Consider the following 23954-nt stretch of genomic DNA (forward strand, 5'->3'; position numbering starts at 1 on the left):
TTTCCCCTACGGAACATGGGATGAATATCATCAAGCATTGATAGCAATTGTTTTTCGATAAGAACACAATATATATAAATATAAATAAATATATATATATATACATAATTATTATTAATAACTAAGGATAATGTAATTAATGTAAGTAGTAATTATAGCATTTACATTGTTAACCGACCTAGAGACCATAACACGCGAATTGTCAATGTGGTGTCTATGAAACGAATTCTCGATAATGAGAATAATACATTTTTTTAATCAAAATCAAAAAACTCCATTTTATTCATATTCATCGACGCTACTCCTTAATCTCCTATGTCACTGTCGATATTCATACTAAGTGTCAGCTGAATATTAAGAGGTATGAAAAAGAGGTTCCTGCGAATGAGTACCACGCTTTTTTCTTTTCATTATTAAATTGTCTATTAATAAAATATCATGTTATATACAAGCGAATGCCGTTAGAGTTTTTCGAAGTTACAAGTACCAACGACGTTCCTTTCGACTGTATATAAAGTTTTTTAACGTTTAACTAGAAAAATGCAAATTTTAACATTATTGAATACAGAATTTAGATGGAATCTTTTTTCCTCTATTTCCTTTTTGTCGTTCTCTTAATTATGTAATTTAACGGAATGGCATCTGTCTGTTGTATAAAGCCACTGGGGGCTCAACTTTTTTCCTCTTTTTTTTTAGTTACGTATATATATATAATATATTATACTTTCTTAATGAGTCGTTATAATGTCATCAGGGCGATGAATTTCTGGTTACCCTTCTACAATATAAGTGTTAGTAGGCATGATTATTGTTATACTTATTAATATTATTATTATCGTCATCATTATCTAGCATATATCAGTCACAAAAGTATTACACGATTGGCAATTGCACTCAATAACGGTACGAAAGGCCTTCCTACGCAGAAGGAATATAATTCTAAGAAAATAGTATATCGGTCATCAATGACCATATTTTCGTTTCTAACAATATTTTATTAACAATAGTTTCCATTGGGATTCTCTTTTACTTATTATTTATTATTTTGCGTAAAAGTCACCTTACGCATTCTCTGTACTATTAGGACCATGATAAAATCTAAATGCATCTGTTCATGTGATTTTTGGATAAAAGCTTGTTGGTTATCCCAGGCATGAAATATTAGCGAGGAATTGCAGGATTTATCATTGCGCAAGATACAAATATGTGCTTATTATGTCAATGCAAACTTGAATAACGTGATAGCTGATGTTATATATTATTATTCTTTTGTACAGTCCTTGCTGGCATGGATGAGCATTAGTTGTGCAATTACAGCCCAAGAACCTTACTCATAGTTGTTACATTTCCTCAGAGTGTTCTTCCTGGCGAGTATCCTTAGCTGTTGGATGTCCACGATTACTTATGCAAATATCTTGGAAAAAGCAATAAATATATAAACGTTTTTATTTATATTGAAATAAAAAGAAATTAAAAAGATACTATCAGTTAAAGTTTTTAAGGCTTTCGTAGCCATTGTTCATATGGTTACAATTGGCTTACGAGTTGGTGCTGGTTGGAATTTCCAAATGCAGCTCTAATCCGAAAGCCAATTGTTAACCGTACTATTAGTTTTATGCATGATTCTTATGCTTTTATGTTTACTCATGGTGTTATTATCTCTTTGACAAAATTCACTCTCTTTGCAACAACTACGAATAGGCTATATGAAATTTATTGGTACAAAGTTATATGAACTTTTAGAATGTTCAACTAAAAATGTCAATAGACATTTGGTCTATCAACATTGTCACAAGGTAACTTTCCACACCAGAGCTTATATATTCTTTTTCTATTCTTGCCCCATGCTATTATATAGAATATGCTGATTTTCATCGTTAGAGTGAGGAGTGAAGCGAAGTGAAATTTTAATAAGACTGATTGATAGTCCCAAAGAAAACTTAACAATGGCAAAGATCTTAGCAATTGTTATCGTGTTTGATCGATTTGGAATTATAAACAGACCAGCTGATATACCAAGAGCCAATATAATGTATAAAAAAATATAGATCACTTAATTGATCGATTATGATAAAGGCATTGCTCACTTTCGTTTCCTTTTTCTTTCATTTACTTCTATCCTTCGATGAATTACGTTTAGTACGTTCGAGCGATCAATTAAAAAATTAAAAAAAAATAATGAATAAATTTACAACAAGAAATATGAAATGAACATCAGAAATTATTATGACTTATGGCGGATCGTTGTTTTGCCTTAGTCGAATCGATACGCGTAATTTCACGTATTAATAAATAAATATAAATAATATATATCGTTCAGCTATGCAAATACAATATGAAAAATATGCTATAGTATTTACATGTGTTACAGCGAGCTGTATTAATGTAAAACTATGTCTAGTGATTCCAATAGTTTAATTGAAATATTTTGATAATATTTAAATTGAAGTTCTCATTCGTCACTATGGAATTATTAATGGAATCATTAAACGTACGACGACGAAAAAGAATTTAATTCCCCATGCGTTTTTCTGCGATTACGTTTATAAACGACAACGTATTGGCGCCCGAGATGTATGAAATAAAATTGGCTTTATCTCTCACTCGATATACGCTTTCTTGATATAACATCCTGAGTATAATAATATAATGACAAAGTAATTGTGCGACAAAGAATCCTTCGCTTGTTAAGCTTGTCTCACTGTTCAGTCTTATCCTCCCCATAATGTCAAGGCAGTTGCAATATTATACAGGCATGTATATTTCAATTGGAATAATGAAAAAGATAAAGTTCAAAATTTATACTAGACTAAAAGTCGAAATTTATTATCTGATCGATATATTAATTAAACGACATTTTTTCTCGAACATCAAATCAGATTTTTGGTAAATTTACGTAAATATCAAAAAGATAAACTCTTCCATGATATTCGCCCGTGCAATGAAAGTAGCCATTTTATTTCGTACATCATCGTCATCGATCAGTCATTCGCAGGAATTAAATTAGACCTGAACGTATTGTTCGTCATCGCTTTCTCCGTCATTGGATTGTTCAACAGAATAATTCAAACTGATCTTTTCATAATCAGAATCGATGCCTTTATCAGTTCGATTAATTCGAACCTTCTCATAACCATCACGATCAGCATCAATCTGCTTATAATTGTTCACTTGCTCATAAGGAGGATCCTCATTTTGCGTAACGCTCATATACTTAACGCTCTCGTAATTCGGATCACTGTGACTCACCGACTCGTAATTAGGATCCGTATCGCTGTCACCAGGTCGACAAACTGACGCGTAATTTGGTTCCCCGGAATCGTGCGGCATACTCTCATAATTTGGTTCGGAATCAGTATCCTGGTCCAGGTCGATCCTCCTCCTTAATCTGACTTTTTCATATCCAGGATCTTCGCTACTGGCATTACTGATTTGTCTGTGCTTAAAAGGTAATGAATACATGGGAAGGACATCTATACCATTTCTAATGACTTTAGAGTTTCCTTGATGATGAGAATCCTCTACCCTGGAATACTGAGGACGTAGCACTTCGTAGTTCGGATCATTTCCGGAAATAGTCCTTGTCACGGGAGCGCTCTTACGAGTTGTATCCACCGCCTCGTAGCCATGATCAAAACCGGAAGTAGATCGACTGGCGTCACCTTCGGATTTTCTTTGTATCTTTAGATAATCAATATCTACCTCGTTGTGAAAATTTCCTGTCGGATTTGTTGCGGCAAAGTGCGAACCTTCAGGCTCGCGTTTTTGTATTTCTACGGAATCGTGACTAGACCATGAGGCTCGACTAATTTCTATTAGGCTGAGCTTTCTGTTTGGCAGTGGCATCTCAGAATTTTGGTTAGCATTGCCGACTATAGCAGCATCCTGTACCTCGTCTTCGGTGTCTCGCTTTTTCTTCACGACTTTAGCGTACATGTCTTCTAAGGACTTTCCTGAGGATACGCTTGATCTTAAACGATCCTCGCCACCCTTACCGCGTTTATCGACCAACGCGTAGACGTCGTTTGTTCCTTCGGGTGGTGGAGGTAGAGGAGAATTGGCTTGTCGTTTCTCTGGTTTTGGCGAACCCAGATTGGCGACGGAGCTGGTGGCACTCGAAGATGATGCTATACAGATAAATGGCATCAGATTAAGCCACAGATAGATTTTACTTTTGGTTGATTTATTTTACCTTGTCTGGAGTGGGCATGAGCTACGTGGCGAAGACTGTCTACGCTCGGTGGCTGCGGAGCGGACGGATGAGACTCCTCAAGATGTGAAGTTTGATTGACATTAGGTTGATCACTCTGAGTAGTTCTGACTGGATCCACAATTGCTGGTTGGATCTGAGCATAGGTTTCGCTACCACTAGTGTAAACTTTATCCTGTTCGTCGATGGCAGCATACATTTCATCTGAATAAAATATTATTTCATTGAGATATAGTTTGATTAATGATATATCTTATTCCATAATATTCTGCTACCTGAATCATCTGAAACTGTGGCATAATGTGGATCCGTGAGAGTCCGCGATGATTGACGTTGCTGCTGTGCTGCTTTAGTTTGAGCTATTATATTGGCCAAGGGTTCCCGTACACTTATGCTTGTATAACCTTCTGCAAAAAGACGTAAGCACGTGTACACTTTACGATAGATGGTTATGATTTTCTTTGTTTCTAATCAGCGAAAAATTTACTCGAATCTTGTGAATCACCGCTGAAATGTTGCTGCGGACTCTCGTGCTGGGATTGTGGTGGGTGCGGTAGAGGCATTAGAATCGGTGGTGTCATATAGGGCAAGTCCTGATTGGCCTGGACTCCACCGGTTATGGCGCTGGCTGCTTGAATGTCTAACGAAGTTTCTACATTCAGGAGAGAATTGTGCGATGAGGATTTGCGAGTTCGCGGCGGCGCGACGGGATTGCAGTTTGTATGATTACTCGAGGTTGATGGCTTATTAGTGTCTATCAAGTGGGTGGTCGTATTCCTGGAAGAGTCAATTAGATGTTAGTCACTGTTAGAGAATATAGTAATCCTCCGAAAGCAAAGCCAGTACCAGCTGCATAGCACTGGAATTACCTATTTTGTGAATTAGCCTCAGTCTTCTGAATATTTTGAACTTGGGCATAAGGATGTTCATCTAAAATAGGATTAATTTTTGCGATGATAGGTACACTGAAGCATGCAATAATTAAATCAAAAAATTGAAGATATAGAAGGTCAATATGAAATTTAAGTATACCATTGTTAGAGTTGGGACTTTTTAATCTTGCATATGGCGATACAGCGTCATCCTGAACAAGGGAACTTTGTTGGGAGATGCTTGGTATTTCTCTGACATGCTTTCTTGCATCACCTACGGCATGAAAATACTGTTTGCTGTAAATAGTTCAAAAATAAATTTCCTATCTAGAAGTTAAGGTACCTTTATCTTCAACAGTTGCATACAGCTCAGATGGATCACCGATGGTCTCGTTCGCCTCGTAGATTATGTCCTGGGTGTTAGCTTCAATCCTATTCTCAAGTGCTGCACTTTTATCCTTTGGAATGTCTGGAAGACTTCTGTTTGCTCCTGTGGATCTGTATGAAAAAAATATGCTTAGACGATCAACAAAAAATTGTTCATGCAGTTCAGTGTGAATAAAAATTTCATTGTGCAAGGCACTTAAAGGTCTTATAAATGCTGTGGTGAGTCCTGCGCCCAAGGAAGTGGGGGATACTAATAAACACTGTTAGTGACATAAAGATTAAGGCATTGTTATTTGAAAAGCATCCATATCCATAGTAAGCTGCAAGGAAATATGTACATGAAGAGTATTTTAATAATTTGGGTGATTACAGCGATTGGAATGCTCTACAGTAAATCAATATGGGTTAAATGTTTATTAGCTGGTAGAATCCACATGCAGCCATGCCAGGTCTTTGCTCGAAACCTTTTTCCTCCATCAGTGGTATCCTGTGTAACAGGCTGGGAAGCATCCGTTGTTGGCACTCTGTTGAAACCTTCATTGTCAGGATGGGCGATTGTTACCATACCCGCAAGTCCCAGAAACTCGCTCCTGTCACGATAGAGTTATCATTGTCAAGTACAGCATCCAGGTCCGTTACATGTATGATATATGTACATTCTTAAGAAGTACCATAAAAACAGGAGTACATTAGACAATCATAGGACAAGCATTGAACCCTTTTTGTTGTAGTACAGGTAAAACATAAGTAACATACTTATTCTCATTCCGGCGACAGCTACAGACGCAAGCAGCAACCAGGGCAACGAAGGAGAATAAAGCCCCAACGGAGACGACCCAATAACACCAGGCATCCTCGTCGAGTAGACGATATTCCATGTTCTCTGCTTCCAGTTACACTTGGTTTTCAAATCTAGGATTATCGCGGGAATGGGAGTCGCTGCTCATATCATCACTTTAAGGGTAACTTAAACAAGTACACACCCAAGTATAAGAGAGCCGCTGTCGACGAGCTGTTTCTCAAGTCATTTTCATGATCCTGTGCTAGGAAACACAACCCGCGAAGATGAGACCCGCGATATCATTTCAAGACAATTAACACTGGACACACTCGAACGATATGTGCACTCGTGCACTCTTGAAATTATATTCATTGGTTACACTCACGTTCTCCATCTATCTCTTCATAGATAAGAATCTAGATTGTCATTTAATATGAATAGTTTTTTTTTAACTCCACGTTCCAAAGAAGTTCCTGGACACTACGCCTATGAATAATAAAAAATATTACTTATATAAAGCGAACGAATCTTCTAATCTTTCGGCTAACTCATTACCTAGAAGCTTCACATAGTTTTTAGGTATCATAGCCCGTTACCTTCCGTAAATTCTTTTACACTGTCATTTTATAACTCTCATTCAGCACCAGGAACGTAGCTCAAATCTAACTACCACTGGTTTAGAAATAAAAATTTTCGATCCACAATACATAACTCAGATTAGATAAATGAGATCTATAAGTCGTTATTCGTTATAAAACTGATTCAACTGATTAGCCGATCGTTTATTTACAACAACAACGCATTGCAGCCTTTCTAGTTGTAAAATTACAGTTGTGAGATCATAGGCGTAAACAGGATGCCATTTCGTCCAATATCTCTTCGTACGACGTACAATTCATCACTTCCGCAATATTTCCTGAAAAATAAACCGTCATAAATGTTTATGCAATTTTGCATAACCTAAGAAATATTTACAAATATATTCAGAATGTATTCTTGTGGATATATGAATAACAATAAGCTATTCACTCATTTTGTAGAAAATAGGAATATTTAAACTGTTCACAATCTAGTGCTAATTGTCATTAACAACACGTCATTGGATGTCTAATAATTTCCGACTGATTGGCAGCCAATAGGATGTTTAGTTTTTCCAACTGCAGCTGGTATTGTTATATGGATAGAGATTTGTATTTTGGAACGCGCAGACAGTATTTGAATTTAAACGGTCAGAGGAAGATAAATTTAGTTCTGGCAAAATATCGTCAGTGTTGTAAATATTAATAAAGTCTCTTGATATTATGTGGAGTAAAATATTATCAGGCTTCGATCCTGAAGAAGAGACTGTAAATTTTGGAGCGAGAACTGTTGCTGAAAATGATGGCTCCATATATGAAGCTTCTACTCTTGCTACCATTCAGTCGGATGAACAGGTTGTTTATGAGCTTTAAAGGTAGTGACAGTATTGTATATTATAATTCTTTGTTTCCTAAGGTTACTACAAATCCTACGGTGCAGGCTTCTATACAATGTGCAAAACTTTGCGTGGCTGTTGATAAGACCATTACAATATTTAGCAACGAGATCTGCCAGGAGATACTATTGAGTGTTAGCTTTGATTCATACGTAACATCATATTGTATATCGGATGTTGGATCTTTTTTATTTTTGACACTGTCAAATGGAAGTTTATCTTGTTTACATTTACTTACCAGAGGACAACTTGTTTTTGTCAAGTATGTACTCCTTATTATCGCATGCTGATCGATAACATAATGTCACTTAATGATTAATGATTTTAGGAATATTTTTAATGATGAAGAATGCAATAATAAAATAGAGAAGGTCTTTCTCGAACAGCATGATAAGTTTCTGGATGTATTTCTTGTTGCCAGTAACAGCACAATTTATAGGTATTTATTTCAATATGTACAACAATGATTACTGCCAAAGTATTATCTTTAATTTTGACACTTTATCATTCACATTTTTTAGCATGCCACAATTTAATGCGGAACTCATTTCTTCTCTATTATTAAAGAAAGATGATTCAATTATTAATGATATTGTAAACAACATGCAATTCCATAAGATGACATCAACAGTAAAAAACAAAGTAAATTCCACTTATTCATATTTTTCAAAATCATGTATTTAACATTACATGGTACGATTTTCAGATAACTCATGTGCAAGTTGGTACAATAAGTAACGTGCCATCTGTAGTAATGTGTGGGGAAAAGTTCACTGTATGGTTGAACAACCAATTTTATTACTCTGATTCATGGAAAAAGTATATTAAAGTGCAGTTTCAAAAATATAGGTAACATCACAGTATTGAGTAAAACTTATAATAAATAATATACTAAAAAAAAATTTTTTTACAGCACTTTATTATGTCTTTGCAAGGATCATTGTTTAAGCATGGTGTGTCCTTTAACATTATTGAGCAAAAAAATTTGGAACGGTCCTGTTTTGGACTTTATACTTATACAAGAAAAATTTAATGATCCACCTCGAATACTCATGTTGATGGTTCCTGAAGAAGGGTCTCTTACAACCATCTTACAAGTCCTTACTGTTCCTGGTATATACCGAATGCTCTATCACATAAATTCATTTATAAAATTTCAGGTAATTAATTGTTTTAATTCTCCCTAGATTTCGATGTTAAATTTAAAATGACAGTTCCAAGTACAACATATTTAGTTGATTTTTATGGAAGTGCCATGGACGACATAATATTTTTAGAAGGTTTACGCAATCCTTCAAATATAGTAAACACTATTAGTGTCAAAGCTATAAGCGAGTGTCTACCCGAGTATCGTTTGGCGCGATTATTAAGAAGAGGAAAGTTCGATGAAGCAGAAGTTTTTGCAAAAAACTTTCGCTTGGATATGAAACCCATATACAATGCTAAAGCGTCATTACTTATGAGCCAATTCGATCCTTGGAGCAATACGAACGATCAAGTGAACAAAGTAGATGCACTTATTGATATTTTGGATAAAATTACAGACGTTACTTACGTCTCTCAATGCTGTATTAAAGCTCTGGTGACTGAGCACGAACAAATAAGAAAACTACTTTTATATGCGCGCGAAAGGCTCACTCATTGTATTGAGGTAATTATTTAATTTTGTACAAACTACATGATTTTCCATATATATGCTTTATTCCGATCTATTATTTACAGAAGTCTAATAACAACGATCTCACTAAACTCTTATCAACAGTGAATAGTACTTTGCATAAACTTGAAACTTTCACAATAATCCAGAAAATAAAATCCGATAAAGAGCACGTGGATAACGAATGGATACAATTTTCAAAAGAAAATTTATTAGATGAATGCGCAAAATATTTGTTGAGGGTAAGTATGCTATAGACACTCGCTTAATGAAGTTTTATGTTTATCTTATTTTATGTATCATATATTTACAAATTTATACAGGCTGAATTAGAAATCGCAGCTCTGATATGGGCCAGACATCTTCCTTCGTTTATATCGAAATTAAATGTTGGGATTATACGAAATATGTTAAATATTATTCCTCTGGAAACTCCATTGGATAAGTTACGACCGTGGCTGTGCCACTTTATACCGTCCTTGCTGTCTGTATTCCCTAGCAGTCTTTCTGAAATTATTCCATGGAGCTGTAACTTTACAAAACGATTGGAAAAATTAAATCCTGCTCAGTGGCCTTTAATAGGATTAGACTTTGTCAGTGGATTGATGGAATTATTAAAATTGGAAGAATCGCAGCTGTGCTTTTACTTGCAACAACAATATACCACTCGAAACTCACCATTGCAACACCTCATGACTCTCAATCAAGCACTGAATGACTTGCAACAGTTAAAGAGCAATCACAGGTCAATATCAATATATTTTAACTATCCATTTTTTCATTCGAAGTAATAATCAATTGGATATGTTTATAATAGAGTCACAATCCCTTTGGACATGTACATGGGAGAACCAATTGAAGTGGTTTATTTACTTCTTAACACAGTCAGATCCGAAGAAACTTCAGCGCTTACATTAAAATTTCTCCAACAATATATGTTCAATCATTCACTGAAAAATGATAGCGTCTTCATATCTTATATACAGGTAAATAATTGTCATTCATGTTTTTAACACTAAGTTCGCAGTTTGTATACATTTTAATGTAAATCTGTTTTACCATTTATCCTATCAGAGAATATTGAATCGGCCGAGAGATTACTGGTACTCAGGTGATCTTCTACGTGAAGTAAAATTAGCTACTGTTGTTGGATTCATACATAACGTTGAGGTAATACTATGACATAATCTTTATAAATAATGTTTTTTCTTATCTTGAGCTTCTTATATTTTATTTCCATAGAATCGTTTGGAGCAGACATTGCATATTCTTAGAAAAGCTCCTGTCCCTTGGAGCGAAACAATGGTGGCTTTAGCCAAATCAAGTTATGCGTTCGATCATCCCTTAACAATGGAGATTAAAAATGAGAGCGATTCTATCCCAACAAAGTTAATACTTAAGAAGTACCAATGCGAGCACGTGTCCTTGAATAACGTGAGTATTTTAAAATGCGATAGCATCTCATAAAATCAATAATGATAAATTATTTCTTACAGCGATTAATTATGTACATTATAAAACAAAATCGAAATGACATGATCGATGACATTCGCGAGCTTACAAAACGTAATGACACATTTAAAGCAACGGCATTCTCTATGTGTGTCAATTTTTACTTATCTAATGGGTGAGTTTCTGTGATAAGAATATATGTAAAAATCCTCACACAGATCCTCCATTTATGTATTTTATTATAGGGATATTGATAAGGCAATGACTTTAATAAGTAATTTAGATAATGATATTGCTGCGTATTGCTGTGAACAGATAATTTACCGTATAGTGGCGAACTTTAAATTGAAGGTAGGAAGTAATTAAAGGTCTAAATTTCTAATTTATATCTCCCTGATATGGTTTTTTTTTTATTATTTAGATTATGAGTGCTTCGATCGAGCACTATATGGAGGTTTTGAATATAGTAACAACCAAATTATCAAAGATTTACTCCAAAAAAGATCCACTTACAATGAAGTTTAATGAAACAATTTTAATTGCATCGTACCTCCGTCCTATATACTGCTTGAGGAAAGAATTCAATATCAATGTCTCATTAGCAAATTATCAATCTGAAAAAGAAGAACTTTTAAACAACTATATTAAATGTATACTCAATGGTAAGGCATATTTTACCTTGTTCTATCCTTTACAGTATTCTGTCAGAAACATTCAACATTTAGTTATGTTTAATTAAATATCGCATACCAATTAATAAACAGAAATGCAGTCAACAAATGGCGAGATATCATTACGTTTCGTGTACAAGAAAACGCAAAGAGTTGCACATCTTTTAGGAATCCCAAGTTTTCTCGCCGCATGCTTATTACTGGAGGAAACAAAGAATCTGGAAGTCATCAGGCAATGTTCTCTGTGCGTACATTAGATCTACATCGTAACTTTGTCTGTCACGAATGACTAACTAATGGAAAAATATTTTAATTAGACAACTGAAAGACTGTTTCGAAAGTATTCCAGCAAGTGAAATCTGTTATATAACGAGACTTTGTTCGTCATCTATACTTATCGCAGGGGAGGATTTACAGGCTTTGAGTTTCTTGAAAGAATTATCTGCTACGGCGCTCAGTTCTTGTCACCCGAGTAAGTTAAATCATTACCTGACTATTATTTTATTTACGCCACCTAATAAATGGTTAATGATTACAGATCAGTTGCGTGATATATTAATGTCAATTCAGTGGATGAAATTATTTGAAACCACGAGCGAATTCGACGTATCAAACGAAGCGGAATCAAAATACGATTTAGTTGGGAAGACCGATTGGAATTTTATTACAATTTATAGAGACAAAGCTATTTGTATCCCCCAAACAATATTTTCTTTTATACGTGATGCCTTCAGAATCTATTTATACTGTGCCGGTCCTTTGGATACAACTAATTCTCAAATAGCTGTGACAAGAACAAACAGCACTGCAGGATTAATAGAGGAAATGTCCATGACTGAAGTAAAATTTTTGTGCAATTTCTAAATGTTTTGAAAGTTACATTTAACCAATTATCATTCGTTATCTTTTTAGATGGAGATTGAAAATCTTTTTAAGACTTTGCTTGACAGAGTAAAAGATCTCCAGCTCGAGCATTTAAACTATGGTTTACTTCTAATAGCAAAAACGTTATACTTTAGCTGCGCAACTCTTTTGCCCAATAATGCAACAATTATCGGACGGACATATGATATGATAATGCATTGCGTTTTTCCTTTACTTCTAAATGTAATTAACGATCAGTACCTTGACATGCACTTAGGCCTTGCCTGTCTCTTTATGGTTTCTGAAACTGCTGCTTTGTCGTGGCTACACAACATATGTAAATCGTGAGTACTTTATTATGCATACACATTATATAACTAATGAGCAATGGTAATAATATGTATTTTTTAATTGATATTTAGATATCGGTGTCATTACACCAGACACAATACGCTGATGGAACTGGCCTATGAGTATTGCCGACTAATCAAAGACAAAAAGCAAACAGAAAATTTTTACCATCAACGAGTATTACAGTACTGGTCACGAAAACTGACAGATAATGGATTATCGTGCAGAGGTGTGATTCATTGAGCAATCTTTTATATCGTCAAATGCTTATCAAGTATTTTATAATTAATTAATTATTGTATTAGATATACAATCTTCCACGACGGAGACCAAACGAAAGATTTTAGACGGAATGATGCAATCTGAAAAAGAAAATATAATGCAACTAATAGAAGAATTTTGCAAGTCTTTTGGATTTGATCTGGACGAATGCTTTATTTTGTATATTAGAGTGGTATTGAAGAAATGGTGTCCTCAATTAAATTTTACTACTATTTCTGGACGGAAAGGTAGTTTTTTAAAATCAGTAGTATAAATGATACAATGAAATGATTTATGTTGTATAATTATGTGATAAATCAAATTGCCAGAATTGAAAATCGACGAAGTCGAAGTGGAACGGCTACGTAAAAAGTGTAAAACTATCGCTGCAAGAATCGAAGATAAAGTTGCGATGAAACGACACATTCTTTCACTTTCCAGTGAAGTGAGTCATACATGTTTGTTAATTAAATTTTAACTAATAAATAATTACTACTTTGATTTTGACGCAGATCAACTTCTACCACTACGAAGTGTTCCTCATTATTTATGAATTGGCAGAGGATAGAAATGAAAAGAAAATTAGTCTTTTTTATTTTTTAAAACATTACACTCGCGTCGGGTAAACTTTTTATTTAAATACTTTGTAGGTATCTCGCGATCGCGTAAAGCAATTTTATTAAAAATACGCTTTTTTTTTTACAGGAGCCCAACAGCGTTGGAACGCGAAGAATGGTCCCAGCTGTGCTTAGAAAATTCTCTGCCGGAAATCGCAGATTGGAGACTTCCATTTCTACCACAAATCGATCAATGGAAAATTATAAGTAATTACAATTAATTTAACTTGCAAATAAAATCATATAAATAATATTTTATTAAACATTGATTTTCAGCCCCTGAACTAAACCTTAGGACGTATGAGAAATGGTTGAAGATTGCGCCTGTGTTAGATTTACAAGAATGTATAATTTGCATACTGGCGGTTAAAGGGGCTGTGACTCAAGCATGGGGTAATGTCGATTCAGAACGAAGTAACAATGAATGGTTGATATATCCAAAAAATACTTCTCTACTGGAGGATGTGAAAAAATGTATTCAACGTATGACAGATGAAGAAGCGCTGTACTATGGCACAGCAGCTTTATACTACGTTGTAAATCACACAGCGCAAGGTGAATTTTTCTATACTGCACAGAACTTTCTACAAATAACTTTTATTTATCTTCCTTATATTTAATTTTATTACAAGGTGCTGATCAAGTCGCAGCAGCTAAAGAATGTTATATATTAGCAAATAAATGGGCTCTGCAATCCAGTAACACAGATGAAGAAATGATCAAAGTAAGGCAATTATAATAAGGTATTTTATAAGTGATTGTAAATTTATTTGCAAATCCTTGTCCTTATTGCAGAAAATTAAATATAAATATTTACGAGTTACTTCTAAACATATTTTATATACTCATGGCTTGGGAGAAGATCGCTATTTGGCATTGACTATGACTCCGGTACAACTTGTTCGTGATTTGTATATGGATGAAAGTATAGCATTGCGTGGTAGAGGAGCCGCGCAGAGGAAACCTGATATAAATTCAGCCGTAACTGCTCTGGGTGATTTATTTAATATCAACGTTATAAAGCTGCGACTGGAATTGCTTCAGGAATGGCTGCAACCGGATATCAAGCAGTCTCTATCATTCGAATCGTACAGTTCCGACATCAATATTGTCATCACTGATGACAATTTGCTTAGGTATGTCATATTGTTGTTTAAATATTGTTTAATTTTAAATAAACATTCAATTTTCTCCTCTACATTTATACTTGCAGAGCTTGTTATATCATTGAGTGCAGTGATCTGATATTATCAGCGAATTTTTTGATAAATATTGTATTTGAAGAAGGAACAGAGACCTGTGATTACAGACCTGGTATGCGCTATCGCGCTCTTCAAGTTCTGCAGTCCATTATGACTCCTGATATGCTACAGGACTTGACTAAACGAAATTTAAATGATATTAGGTAGTGTACATACAAGGTTTTGGTATTTTTGCACAGGAAATTCTGGGACCATGGAGAGTGTATTAAATAATTGCATTTCTTACAGACGATATATGAAAAGTTTGCAATATTTGAGCGAATTGGAAATCATCGGTATGTCGTACAATATTAGTACATTAGAAGTTTGCTCAAAGCACAAATTAGCACAAATATTATGGCGAGCACATTCTTATATGCCAAGAGCACTTTCACTCATCTTGCAGCTCTGTATGGATTTTAAATTACAAGATTATTCGTTGTGGGATTCCACTCTTACGCAGATGGCTAAATTGTTAATGGTGCGTCTCCAAAAATTTTCGTTTATTATATGTGAGTTTAATAATTGTTCTTTTTCTTCTGCAGATCACGGAATTGAAAAAAGTTCTGCCGGCAGTAGGCACAGTCTCACACATTGTCAATTGCAATGGCTTCACTTCCAGTTGGCAGGTTGTAATACTTGATCCGTTTCGAAAAAGTAACATGAAACCGACCCCTAATCAAATGGATGATTGTATTAGAACTTTGATTTTATTGCATTCATGTCCGATCGCTAGTAAACTTAATTATAAGGAAATCATAAAATATTGTTTCCGCTGTGAACAACCGCATCTTGCTGCGGCTTTTCTGCCGTTCTTGCCGGAGGATGATAAAAAATACGTTCTACAGGTATGTAAAGAAATAAATGTTAAAATATTTTTTTTTATCAAGATAGTCATAAATGTTTTCTTTTTTCATTCTTATATTGACATTCAGAAAATCAAGGATACGTATGACATAGCGAATGTAGTGAAGGATTTACAGGCCCTTTCTTCGAAGGGAATCTTTACGACTCCTTGCGTAAGTGTTTAATACGTATACTGTACTCTTACTTTGACTTAAATTTTTAATAACTTTCCTTTGCAGCTTCAGATTTTGCAAGATGAAAGAAGATAAGGGAATTATGTGGAATGTGAGTTTAAGATTATATATACATACTAGAGTCAATATTTACATTTCTGTTAGAAAAGTGACCCATCTTATGAATCGGAGTCTGATATTATTCTAATTGGAATAACTTTGAAGCCATCACTCTGTTTTTCCTTTGTTCGATTTCTACTCTCCTTTGTAACACACTGAATTTTGTCTTGCCTTTTGCAAATTAACTTTCCTTGCGCTCTGTCTTCACGAGAGCGTGCATTGCAAGAGTTAGAGAGCGATACCGATTCGCAGGTTTCCCTGGTGCAAAAAGTATTTTTCAAAATGTCCAACGCCTCTATCGTCCGTAACGCTAGACCCCCTTGGGACATGCTGCATCTCTCAGGCAAAAATTTTGATGAAGATTCCTTTATCTTCGCCATAGATTTACTCTCGCTACTTGTGGGACCTGTACGACATACATATATCTATCATATATTTTCTGTAGAAAATTCAATTCGTATAAATGAATTTTTTGAATTTTTCTTACTTTGCATTGACCACGTTTTTGATAAGGATGTGTCAACGACGTGAGACCATCCACTTAATGATTCCTTACTAATTTTCTTAGGATGACGTTTAGTACTTTGATCGATAATATTAGCAGATTCGCAAGGGATCGCGATTTTATGATTTAATTTTGCTTGAGATAATTTAGCTTTTTCCTCGATTTTTGGTCGACATGTTGGTACCAATGCTGGATTTTTAGCTGTTTCTGATTTTGTTGCTATTACATAGCATGGATTATAAGTTAGGAGAATATCCTGAGTACGTAGTATCTTAATATTTTCTATTGATAAATCAGTTTCTTTTTCCGCAGCCAGACAGACATGACAGATAGAATCTCTTTTGCATACTGAACAAAGTGTTTCCTTCGGTTCTTGTATTTTTGTAACTTCTGGCACACCAGCGATACTAGTTTGTGTTGATATTTCGTCAGTCTTAGATTTTAACATTAATTTACTTAATTTCCTTCTTCTCTCCGTGAAAATGTCTTCTATCGGTTTTCCTTCTGATAACAAAAGAAATTGTGTTCTTTATAATTATTAAGGGTTAGGAGTCAAAGTGTGAATTTATTTTGTACATAACTTACTCTGTGAATCCTTGCGAATCTGGTCTAATCTAATACCAATTAATGATGATCTGTCCACAACCCTTTTAATGACACCATTCACTATAAGGTGTGCTTTTTGGCAGACAATATTACATGCTGCTTCTAGAATATCATTTGCTATAGGAATAACTATGATGGATGATTCGAAAGGATCTATTGTTATTGGCAATTTTAATTTGCGTAACAGTTCATCATCCTTATCTTCCAGGACTTTACACGGTGCAATTGTTTGTGTAGCTACATTTCTTGGTGGAAAATGGACCCTCTCAGCACACTTATCGACAAGGTCATCAATTATATCATTCGCTACAGTCAGTGAATGTACAGCTTGTTGGAAACATTCTTCTAAGTAGTTTCTCATATAATCTGTAGTTAATTTGTACTCAGCAATTAATTTTGTATTGGAATCCTTAGGCTTGCACGTTAGACCGGTCTGTGTTTCATTGTCCATAAACATTTTCTTCATTGCTTTATGGTACTTTAAAATTGTCTGGATCTCTTGGTTCATCTTCTTCACAACCACTGTACTTGTAGGTTCTCCAATCCAAATAACACGATCAATCATAAAATTTAAAATATCAGAGACTTCTATTTCTGTTTCCTCATCTTCATTAGCTTTGACTACAAGTTGAGGATCATAATTTTCGTCATCAGAAATACCATTTTGTAATTCCTGGACAACATCATCCTGAGTGCATTCCATATTAAACGTAATAATAGTTTGAGTGATTTCACTGATTTTCATCAGTGGCATTGTCTTCTCGTTCAAGGTAGCTGAAAAATCATCAATTCAAATATATTTCACGAATCTTATTCGAAAACTTTTAACAGGAACTACTCTTTACTTATAATTTCCTGAAAATGTTTTATCTCGGGACGAATTTTGCCCGAATACAGTGTCTGTGTAGCTTCATCGCGATATTTAAATGGCAATTGAACTTTTGGAACTCCTTGTAAATATGTTTGATTCTCAACATCCCTGTAGCTCTTTTTTTCCAGCTCATTATCGTCTATGAATTTTGGCTTCGCGGCGAAGATCGTTTTTCTACTTGAGAAACTGGCGGGATCGTTTTTAAGGCTGATATCCTTTTTACCGGATATTGTTATGTCACTCTTTATGGTGCGAATAAGACCATTGAATTCTGGTGTTATCGCTATCAATGTCTGGGCCCAAGATTCTTCATCCGTTTCAGTCATCTATGTCAATCATAGTAAAGCAATAAACCAAACTATTTGATGACATTTATAATTCATTAGCTACACCTGCGAATGGTACCAACCTCATTGCAATAAATGATTACACTTAATTTCGAACTTCTTCAACATGAAAAATGAAACTTAAGATGTCAAAATAGCAGCCGAAAGTTTGGCGCGAATTATTCTCGGTTTAGGAATGATTCAGAACTCTTTCTGATATTCAGTGATTTTATGAAGTTCACGAAGACTGTGTACTCCATCTTGAAATACATTTATTGAATTCATACAGTGAAAATCATAAACAATTACATTGCCTAATAGAATTCTTATTATTAAAAATATATCCTATACACTAATTAATCATTTATTTTATTTAGCAGCAACCTCCACAATGAATGTACGGATTTCCATTGGTTTTAATAGTACATTAATCGCGCCATCTTGATTAATTTCTTGCACATAATTACTTTGATTATTTATAATGTTATTAGACTCGACGTTCCACTTTAGACGATTAAGCTCGCTTATCCATTGATTTCCACCTAAGGTCGTTTCACGCACAGAAACAATTCTGAACGTAGAGAACAAATCCTAAAATGAAAAAAAAAAAATTATGAAAACAAGGAAACCGAACAAGGGCTGAATAAATTCGGTCAAAAAAGTTCACGAACTTGAATATTTATTTCAGTCGGTTGTGAATAACGAGGATCTTCTCCAATTTCAAAAATGTGCTCCAGTCTGAGCAAAATACTATTACTCTTCCACGGCTCCAATGTTAGAATATGTATATTGGCTGGTATTGCTTTGGAGATACCAGAATACTGTAATTAAAAATTGAATTAGACAAGTCTGACTGATTAAATTGTTCGCAATACTTACTTCCATGTTATATGCATCACTCCACTGCTCAAAAGTTATATCTTCGACCGGTGTAATAAATGTCCATGGACGCAGTGCTAATTTCTGAGCTAGTTTCTTCTCTTTTAAGACAATAGAAGATACGTCGCTGGCTCTACCTCCGATTACATAATGTTGCCCCCTTGTTTCCAGTCCTGTGCCAAAAGCTTCTTCATTTAACGGTTCTCCTACTCCAAAAGCATCATCACTGAGTAATCTTCTGTGAACCTAATAGTAGGATATAATATTGTGTAACTCCTTGTCTCACCAATATGTTATATGTCAAATTAAACAATACCATCAATTCAATTTCTCCGTCCCTCAGGCTGGTACCCCCTTCAGATCGATCAGTCAAGACACTCAGCTTCAGTGACCTTTTCTTATCATTGATAAATATTTTTGATGTCACAGGATAATAGTTTCCAGATACTGGCTCAGCAATTTTCACGTCCCATGTTGGACGGAAGTCTCTAATACGTTTTATCATTTCTCGACCATTGCTATCTGTATAGAAGATTTTGTTGGTTTTCAAGTTACTTGAGTATTTTGTTATTACTTCCTTGCCAATGTGTTCGCTGAAATAATTAATACCTAGTTAACATGATGCTTCTTTTTTTACTATCATTCAAGAAATATACATATATATATATATACTACCCTACAGGTATTGGCCCCACGAGCCAATTAAATTCAAGGAAATTTTCTTTGTTGTACACTCTGACAACTTGACTGATCCAATCATTTATTGTTATATGCATTTCATCCACCAATGGGCCTGAAACGTTGGGAATAAATATATGTATACCGAGCATTATATTATTAATAACGTCAGTGTACTATGGTAATTTTTAATTAGTAGATGTACCTTTGTAAATTTTATGAGAACCAGTGTTTGTCAAATTTTTTATATCCGATGTTTTTGGCCTGAAGATATACGCACCGGACGATCGATTAAGAAATACTTTATTGTTACCCTCTGCACCTTCATAGTAATGGAAAGATTGCGTATATTCAATATCTTGATGTTTATCTTGTACAATAACATTTCCATTTCCATTAACAGTTATATTGAAGAGCTAAATGTTGGGTCAGTTAATATTTTTAGAATAAAAGTATGTTGAAATATATTTTTTTAAATTTCTAATACGTACTGCACTGTCCATTGAGGAATTTATTGTCGCATGACTTAAATGTACATGTTGCGCAGCATTATTTTCACTGATGTAATAAGATTGATAACCAAGGGCTGGAATTTTAATAGCTGCAAAAACCAATTCCACTGTCGCCTTACTTTTTCTGCCTGGAATGTTTATTACTGGTGTTGGAATGGGTACAATTTGTGTTTTCTGCTCAGTACCTGTATAAAGAGGATATTAGTTTTTTCTGTTTCAATATCAAATTAATTAGAATTACTGATAAATGTTTACCAGTAGAATCTTTTACAGAGTAAGACTGTCCCTGAACTGGTAATCTAACATAAGTAGTAACTGGCTGACTTTGTGGATTGTACAGGGTGACAACAAAATTTGTATTCTCCTCGGTGTAAGTGCAAGAACTAATATTCAATTCTAAACAAGAATGGAATTGCACAGGACTTGAATTTTCATTCTTATTCTTGAGTATCCATTTGCTGTTAAAAATTATATTACATCAGTACAGTATCCTTTCTTTATGTTCAACATTCTTATTTGTCATTTACCTCAACGAACTGGATACTATGTCATCTCCTTGATACATATTCTTGTACAAAATTCGAGCATAATCGTTGGCAACTTTTTGCTTTTCCGTTCCAGTTACAGCATCATGATGCTGCATTATTCCCATTGCTTCGCGAAATTCTTCCAAGTTTTTATCAACTGACTGGAGATTTGCCAATACTGACAATTGCTTACACACCTGAAATAATATAAATATGCGTTTCATTTAGCGTCCTATTATTATTAATAGGTTGGCATTGCATTTACCTGCAGGAAATTATTTCCTATTCTTTCAAAGAACTTTATTGTAGGCCTTGATGTGAAGTAACCAGTCCAGTATGCATTAGGATCACTTGCATATGGGAAAAAGTCATCAGTTTTTGTTGGCCAAGTTAAATTCAAGTCATTTACTGCTTTCAAGTAGCACGATGGTGTTGAGTAGAAAACATTCACAGTTGATCCATTACGTTCAGTTGTGTATCTAGATTTCAAAATGCATAAATACTTGTACACTTCTTTTTTTTAAGTATCTACTATTTGTTTCTACTATAAAATAAGGAAGAATGGAATTGACTAATTAATTTTGTATAAATTATAGGCACAATTATATAGTGCATATAGTGGTTCATAACTTACATAAGTTTTGTATTACAATGACATATTACTAGACTATTCAAATGCTTATTTGAAAAAGTCATGGATGATCTTTAAAAATCTTACCTAATCAGCTTATCCAAGTTAACGAACCACATTTCTGCATTTTGATAGTTAAAATCTTCTCCCATAGTGAGAATAATGTTATTGGTCTTGTAGAACCTTGCCTGAATTTGAGCAAAAGCCAGAAACAGCACCACCTGTCAAGGTATCATTTTTGACTTACCAAAAAAAAAGGAGGTCAAAAGGCGCATTCTCGCTTGCTCGTCATTTCGAATAAATTCTTTTTAACTAATGTATCTGTGGGGGGGAGGGGGGGGGCGAAACTGAAACTTATCTACGCATCTACACCTGCCATTATTGACTTAGTACCTTATAAATTTGTCCAAATTTTTGTACCACATTTGCGCAGCTTGATAAGTGAAATCTCCACCCATGGTCATTATGATATTTTTCGTACGGTAATGCTCAGCTTGCTTGTCCGCGAATTGTAAAAATGAATCGATCTGCATGCAGAAAAGTTCTTACATTACATGAATACATTTTTTTTTGCAATAAACCGTAGAAAAGCTTGCACGAGCATAGTTTTTATATTAATATGAAGAAACATTGAGCTTTGTACGACGTGAAATGGTACGAGGACTTTCATTAAGTGATAACAAATAAAAATTATTAACGTGATAACGTACTCGTGTATCGATATTATTGTCAGGGCTTTCAGGGTCATCAATCATTGGTTCATCGTCACAAAGTACGTCGAAGCAAAATCCTGGAGGTGGAGAATAATTGTTGTAAAGTACATTGGTAAACAGATCAGCCTTTTCACCTGTAACAAATATAATATTAATTTTACTTTTATAATTTTTAACTGAGTATATCCAGTGAGATCAATTAACAATGTTATATGTATATTAATTAGATGACTTTGGTTCTTAAGGGTAACAGAATCATTGTTTTAAAGCCTTCGCGGCCATTGTTCAAATTAATATCCAGGCTTCCAAGTTGAAGTCATGTTTGGTTGTATTCATTTGCTGATACTTTTATAGATATTGCAGCTTGCATCAACCCGAAGACCAATGATTATAACAAAAACGTTACCTAAATTCGGACTGGCTTTCCATATAAACTCCGCAGTTTTGTCATTGAGCCGTTTTGTTTTATCTTGATAATCTAGTCGACCAAAAAATAACCCATCGAATCCCATTTGCGCAAATATGGATGCCTGTTCTCTTGAGTGTCCAAAGGGATCAATCTGCCAGCCAATGTGAGGTCTTGCACAGGATCCGAAAGTGTCATTCAGTCGTCTGGAATCATTATAATAATTTTGTATAATCAAGACAATGTCTTTTTGATATTTATGGTTATTAGTGTATGGAATGAAGAGACCTTAGACCCCAAGAAAATTGATCGATAATGGAATTATAATGAGTGACTGCTTCATCATTCATACTCCATCCACCACTAATGATTTCAAGTCGACCTTGATTGATCAACGACCGAACTTGATCGCGTACTGTTTCATCCTGGTTTGACCACCATTTCCATAAGAAAGCTGTTTCCACATAAATGAATCTGAAAGAAATTAATTTTAATTAATACGATTTAATGATAATTAGTTAAGAATTATACCTTCTACTAGGATCTTTCAACAATTCTTGTACAACTGTATCCAGTATATACTGCACGCCAGCCTTTTGAACGGAAGAGCGACCTTGAGAGAAAAATTATTTTGAATAAAAATAATGCTTCAAATTTTAATATCAAGTTTGAAAATACATTCTTACTCCCAAAATAGTATTGATCAACGGTCTTTAGCCATCCTACGTCATCATGAGTATGGGGTACCAAATGTATATTCAATTTTTCAGAATCCACTTTGGGACATGTCTGTAAACAAAAACTGAATTAGCCTCTAAATCAGCTAAACAAAATTTCTCTTTTATTTTACCTGATAACCACAAGTCGGTGTTTTCTCTTTGCGTTTACGTTGAACTCTCGCAGAATTTTCGTGGAGAAAAATTTGAATAAACAGCACACCAAGAAGGAATGAAATAATATTCGGCTTCATGGCGAAAAACCTTACTTCATCAGTCGACGGACGACTGTGTACGACAAATAAGATAATTGAGCTCGATGCTCTCTATTTATCCTCGTGCTCTGACCCCACGAAAGTTCTCTTTCCCTGTGTGATTTCTATTACTTTGTGTAGGACTTACACACCGAAGAAAAGCTACTCAACCGGATCGTTTCGATGCAATGGCGTAAGAATGTCTTCTGTTTGAGGAATTGAAGTTTCAAGTTCAGGATTACCATCTTCGTTGGCTCTGACGAAATGCCTATTAAGAGTAATAAATAAAAAAACAAGAGACTGATAGACAGTAAAAATAACAAGATGAAATGCTAACTTCAGACTTTCAGATG

General features: G+C 34.6%; 4 protein-coding genes across 15 annotated transcripts; 1 reads left to right on the plus strand and 3 right to left on the minus strand.

Moving 5' to 3' along the window:
- Nucleotides 1-236: 236 nt before the first annotated feature.
- Nucleotides 237-7107, minus strand: LOC107265003. Of its 6 annotated transcripts, none has more exons than XM_015733893.2 (11): nucleotides 6806-7107; nucleotides 6453-6736; nucleotides 6226-6381; nucleotides 5934-6059; nucleotides 5426-5580; nucleotides 5243-5356; nucleotides 5080-5140; nucleotides 4698-4987; nucleotides 4486-4617; nucleotides 4193-4414; nucleotides 237-4127 (listed from the first exon to the last, which is right to left on the minus strand). In XM_015733893.2, the coding sequence occupies exons 3-11, from the start codon at nucleotides 6345-6347 to the stop codon at nucleotides 3004-3006; spliced, it is 2346 nt and encodes a 781-aa protein (XP_015589379.1). In that variant the 5' UTR covers nucleotides 6348-6381; nucleotides 6453-6736; nucleotides 6806-7107; the 3' UTR covers nucleotides 237-3003. The 6 variants fall into 6 exon arrangements, with proteins under 6 accessions (XP_015589379.1, XP_024938396.1, XP_024938398.1 ...); XM_025082628.1 differs by having other exon boundaries at nucleotides 4698-4862; nucleotides 4941-4987; nucleotides 6226-6736; XM_025082630.1 differs by having other exon boundaries at nucleotides 237-1414; nucleotides 3250-4127; nucleotides 6226-6736; nucleotides 6806-7106.
- Nucleotides 7108-7247: 140 nt separating this feature from the next.
- LOC107264997 (kinetochore-associated protein 1) lies at nucleotides 7248-23875 on the plus strand. Of its 6 annotated transcripts, none has more exons than XM_015733873.2 (33): nucleotides 7248-7683; nucleotides 7745-7986; nucleotides 8053-8163; nucleotides 8246-8366; nucleotides 8431-8573; nucleotides 8638-8837; nucleotides 8912-9375; nucleotides 9447-9623; nucleotides 9705-10126; nucleotides 10199-10367; nucleotides 10456-10551; nucleotides 10624-10815; nucleotides 10878-11008; nucleotides 11079-11184; nucleotides 11255-11495; nucleotides 11598-11748; nucleotides 11822-11976; nucleotides 12043-12344; nucleotides 12417-12712; nucleotides 12791-12948; nucleotides 13025-13228; nucleotides 13310-13425; nucleotides 13493-13602; nucleotides 13686-13804; nucleotides 13874-14152; nucleotides 14230-14321; nucleotides 14393-14733; nucleotides 14811-15002; nucleotides 15088-15319; nucleotides 15384-15686; nucleotides 15774-15857; nucleotides 15924-15969; nucleotides 23743-23875. In XM_015733873.2, exons 1-32 carry the CDS (start codon nucleotides 7552-7554, stop codon nucleotides 15951-15953), a joined length of 6111 nt encoding a protein of 2036 aa, XP_015589359.1. In that variant the 5' UTR covers nucleotides 7248-7551; the 3' UTR covers nucleotides 15954-15969; nucleotides 23743-23875. The 6 variants fall into 6 exon arrangements, with proteins under 6 accessions (XP_015589359.1, XP_024938385.1, XP_015589357.1 ...); XM_025082617.1 differs by lacking the exon at nucleotides 23743-23875 and adding an exon at nucleotides 22580-22639; XM_015733871.2 differs by lacking the exon at nucleotides 23743-23875 and adding an exon at nucleotides 18088-18221.
- On the minus strand, nucleotides 16005-18480 carry LOC107264995. The gene is made up of 5 exons (XM_025082639.1): nucleotides 18369-18480; nucleotides 17934-18285; nucleotides 17068-17862; nucleotides 16465-16986; nucleotides 16005-16383 (listed from the first exon to the last, which is right to left on the minus strand). The coding sequence occupies exons 2-5, from the start codon at nucleotides 18283-18285 to the stop codon at nucleotides 16037-16039; spliced, it is 2016 nt and encodes a 671-aa protein (XP_024938407.1). The 5' UTR covers nucleotides 18369-18480; the 3' UTR covers nucleotides 16005-16036.
- LOC107264999 (lysosomal alpha-mannosidase) lies at nucleotides 18541-23749 on the minus strand. Of its 2 annotated transcripts, none has more exons than XM_015733882.2 (17): nucleotides 23482-23749; nucleotides 23318-23420; nucleotides 23163-23244; nucleotides 22920-23105; nucleotides 22632-22837; nucleotides 22223-22359; nucleotides 21600-21733; nucleotides 21147-21360; nucleotides 20882-21078; nucleotides 20610-20812; nucleotides 20334-20539; nucleotides 20048-20258; nucleotides 19840-19957; nucleotides 19481-19757; nucleotides 19165-19410; nucleotides 18957-19106; nucleotides 18541-18876 (listed from the first exon to the last, which is right to left on the minus strand). In XM_015733882.2, exons 1-17 carry the CDS (start codon nucleotides 23599-23601, stop codon nucleotides 18655-18657), a joined length of 3012 nt encoding a protein of 1003 aa, XP_015589368.1. In that variant the 5' UTR covers nucleotides 23602-23749; the 3' UTR covers nucleotides 18541-18654. The 2 variants fall into 2 exon arrangements, with proteins under 2 accessions (XP_015589368.1, XP_015589369.1); XM_015733883.2 differs by lacking the exon at nucleotides 21600-21733 and adding an exon at nucleotides 21906-22039 and having other exon boundaries at nucleotides 18655-18876.
- Nucleotides 23876-23954: the final 79 nt, after the last annotated feature.

Source organism: Cephus cinctus, unplaced genomic scaffold, assembly GCF_000341935.2.
Source record: "Cephus cinctus unplaced genomic scaffold, Ccin1 Ccin1_scaffold0215, whole genome shotgun sequence".
NCBI classification, from domain to species: domain Eukaryota; kingdom Metazoa; phylum Arthropoda; class Insecta; order Hymenoptera; family Cephidae; genus Cephus; species Cephus cinctus.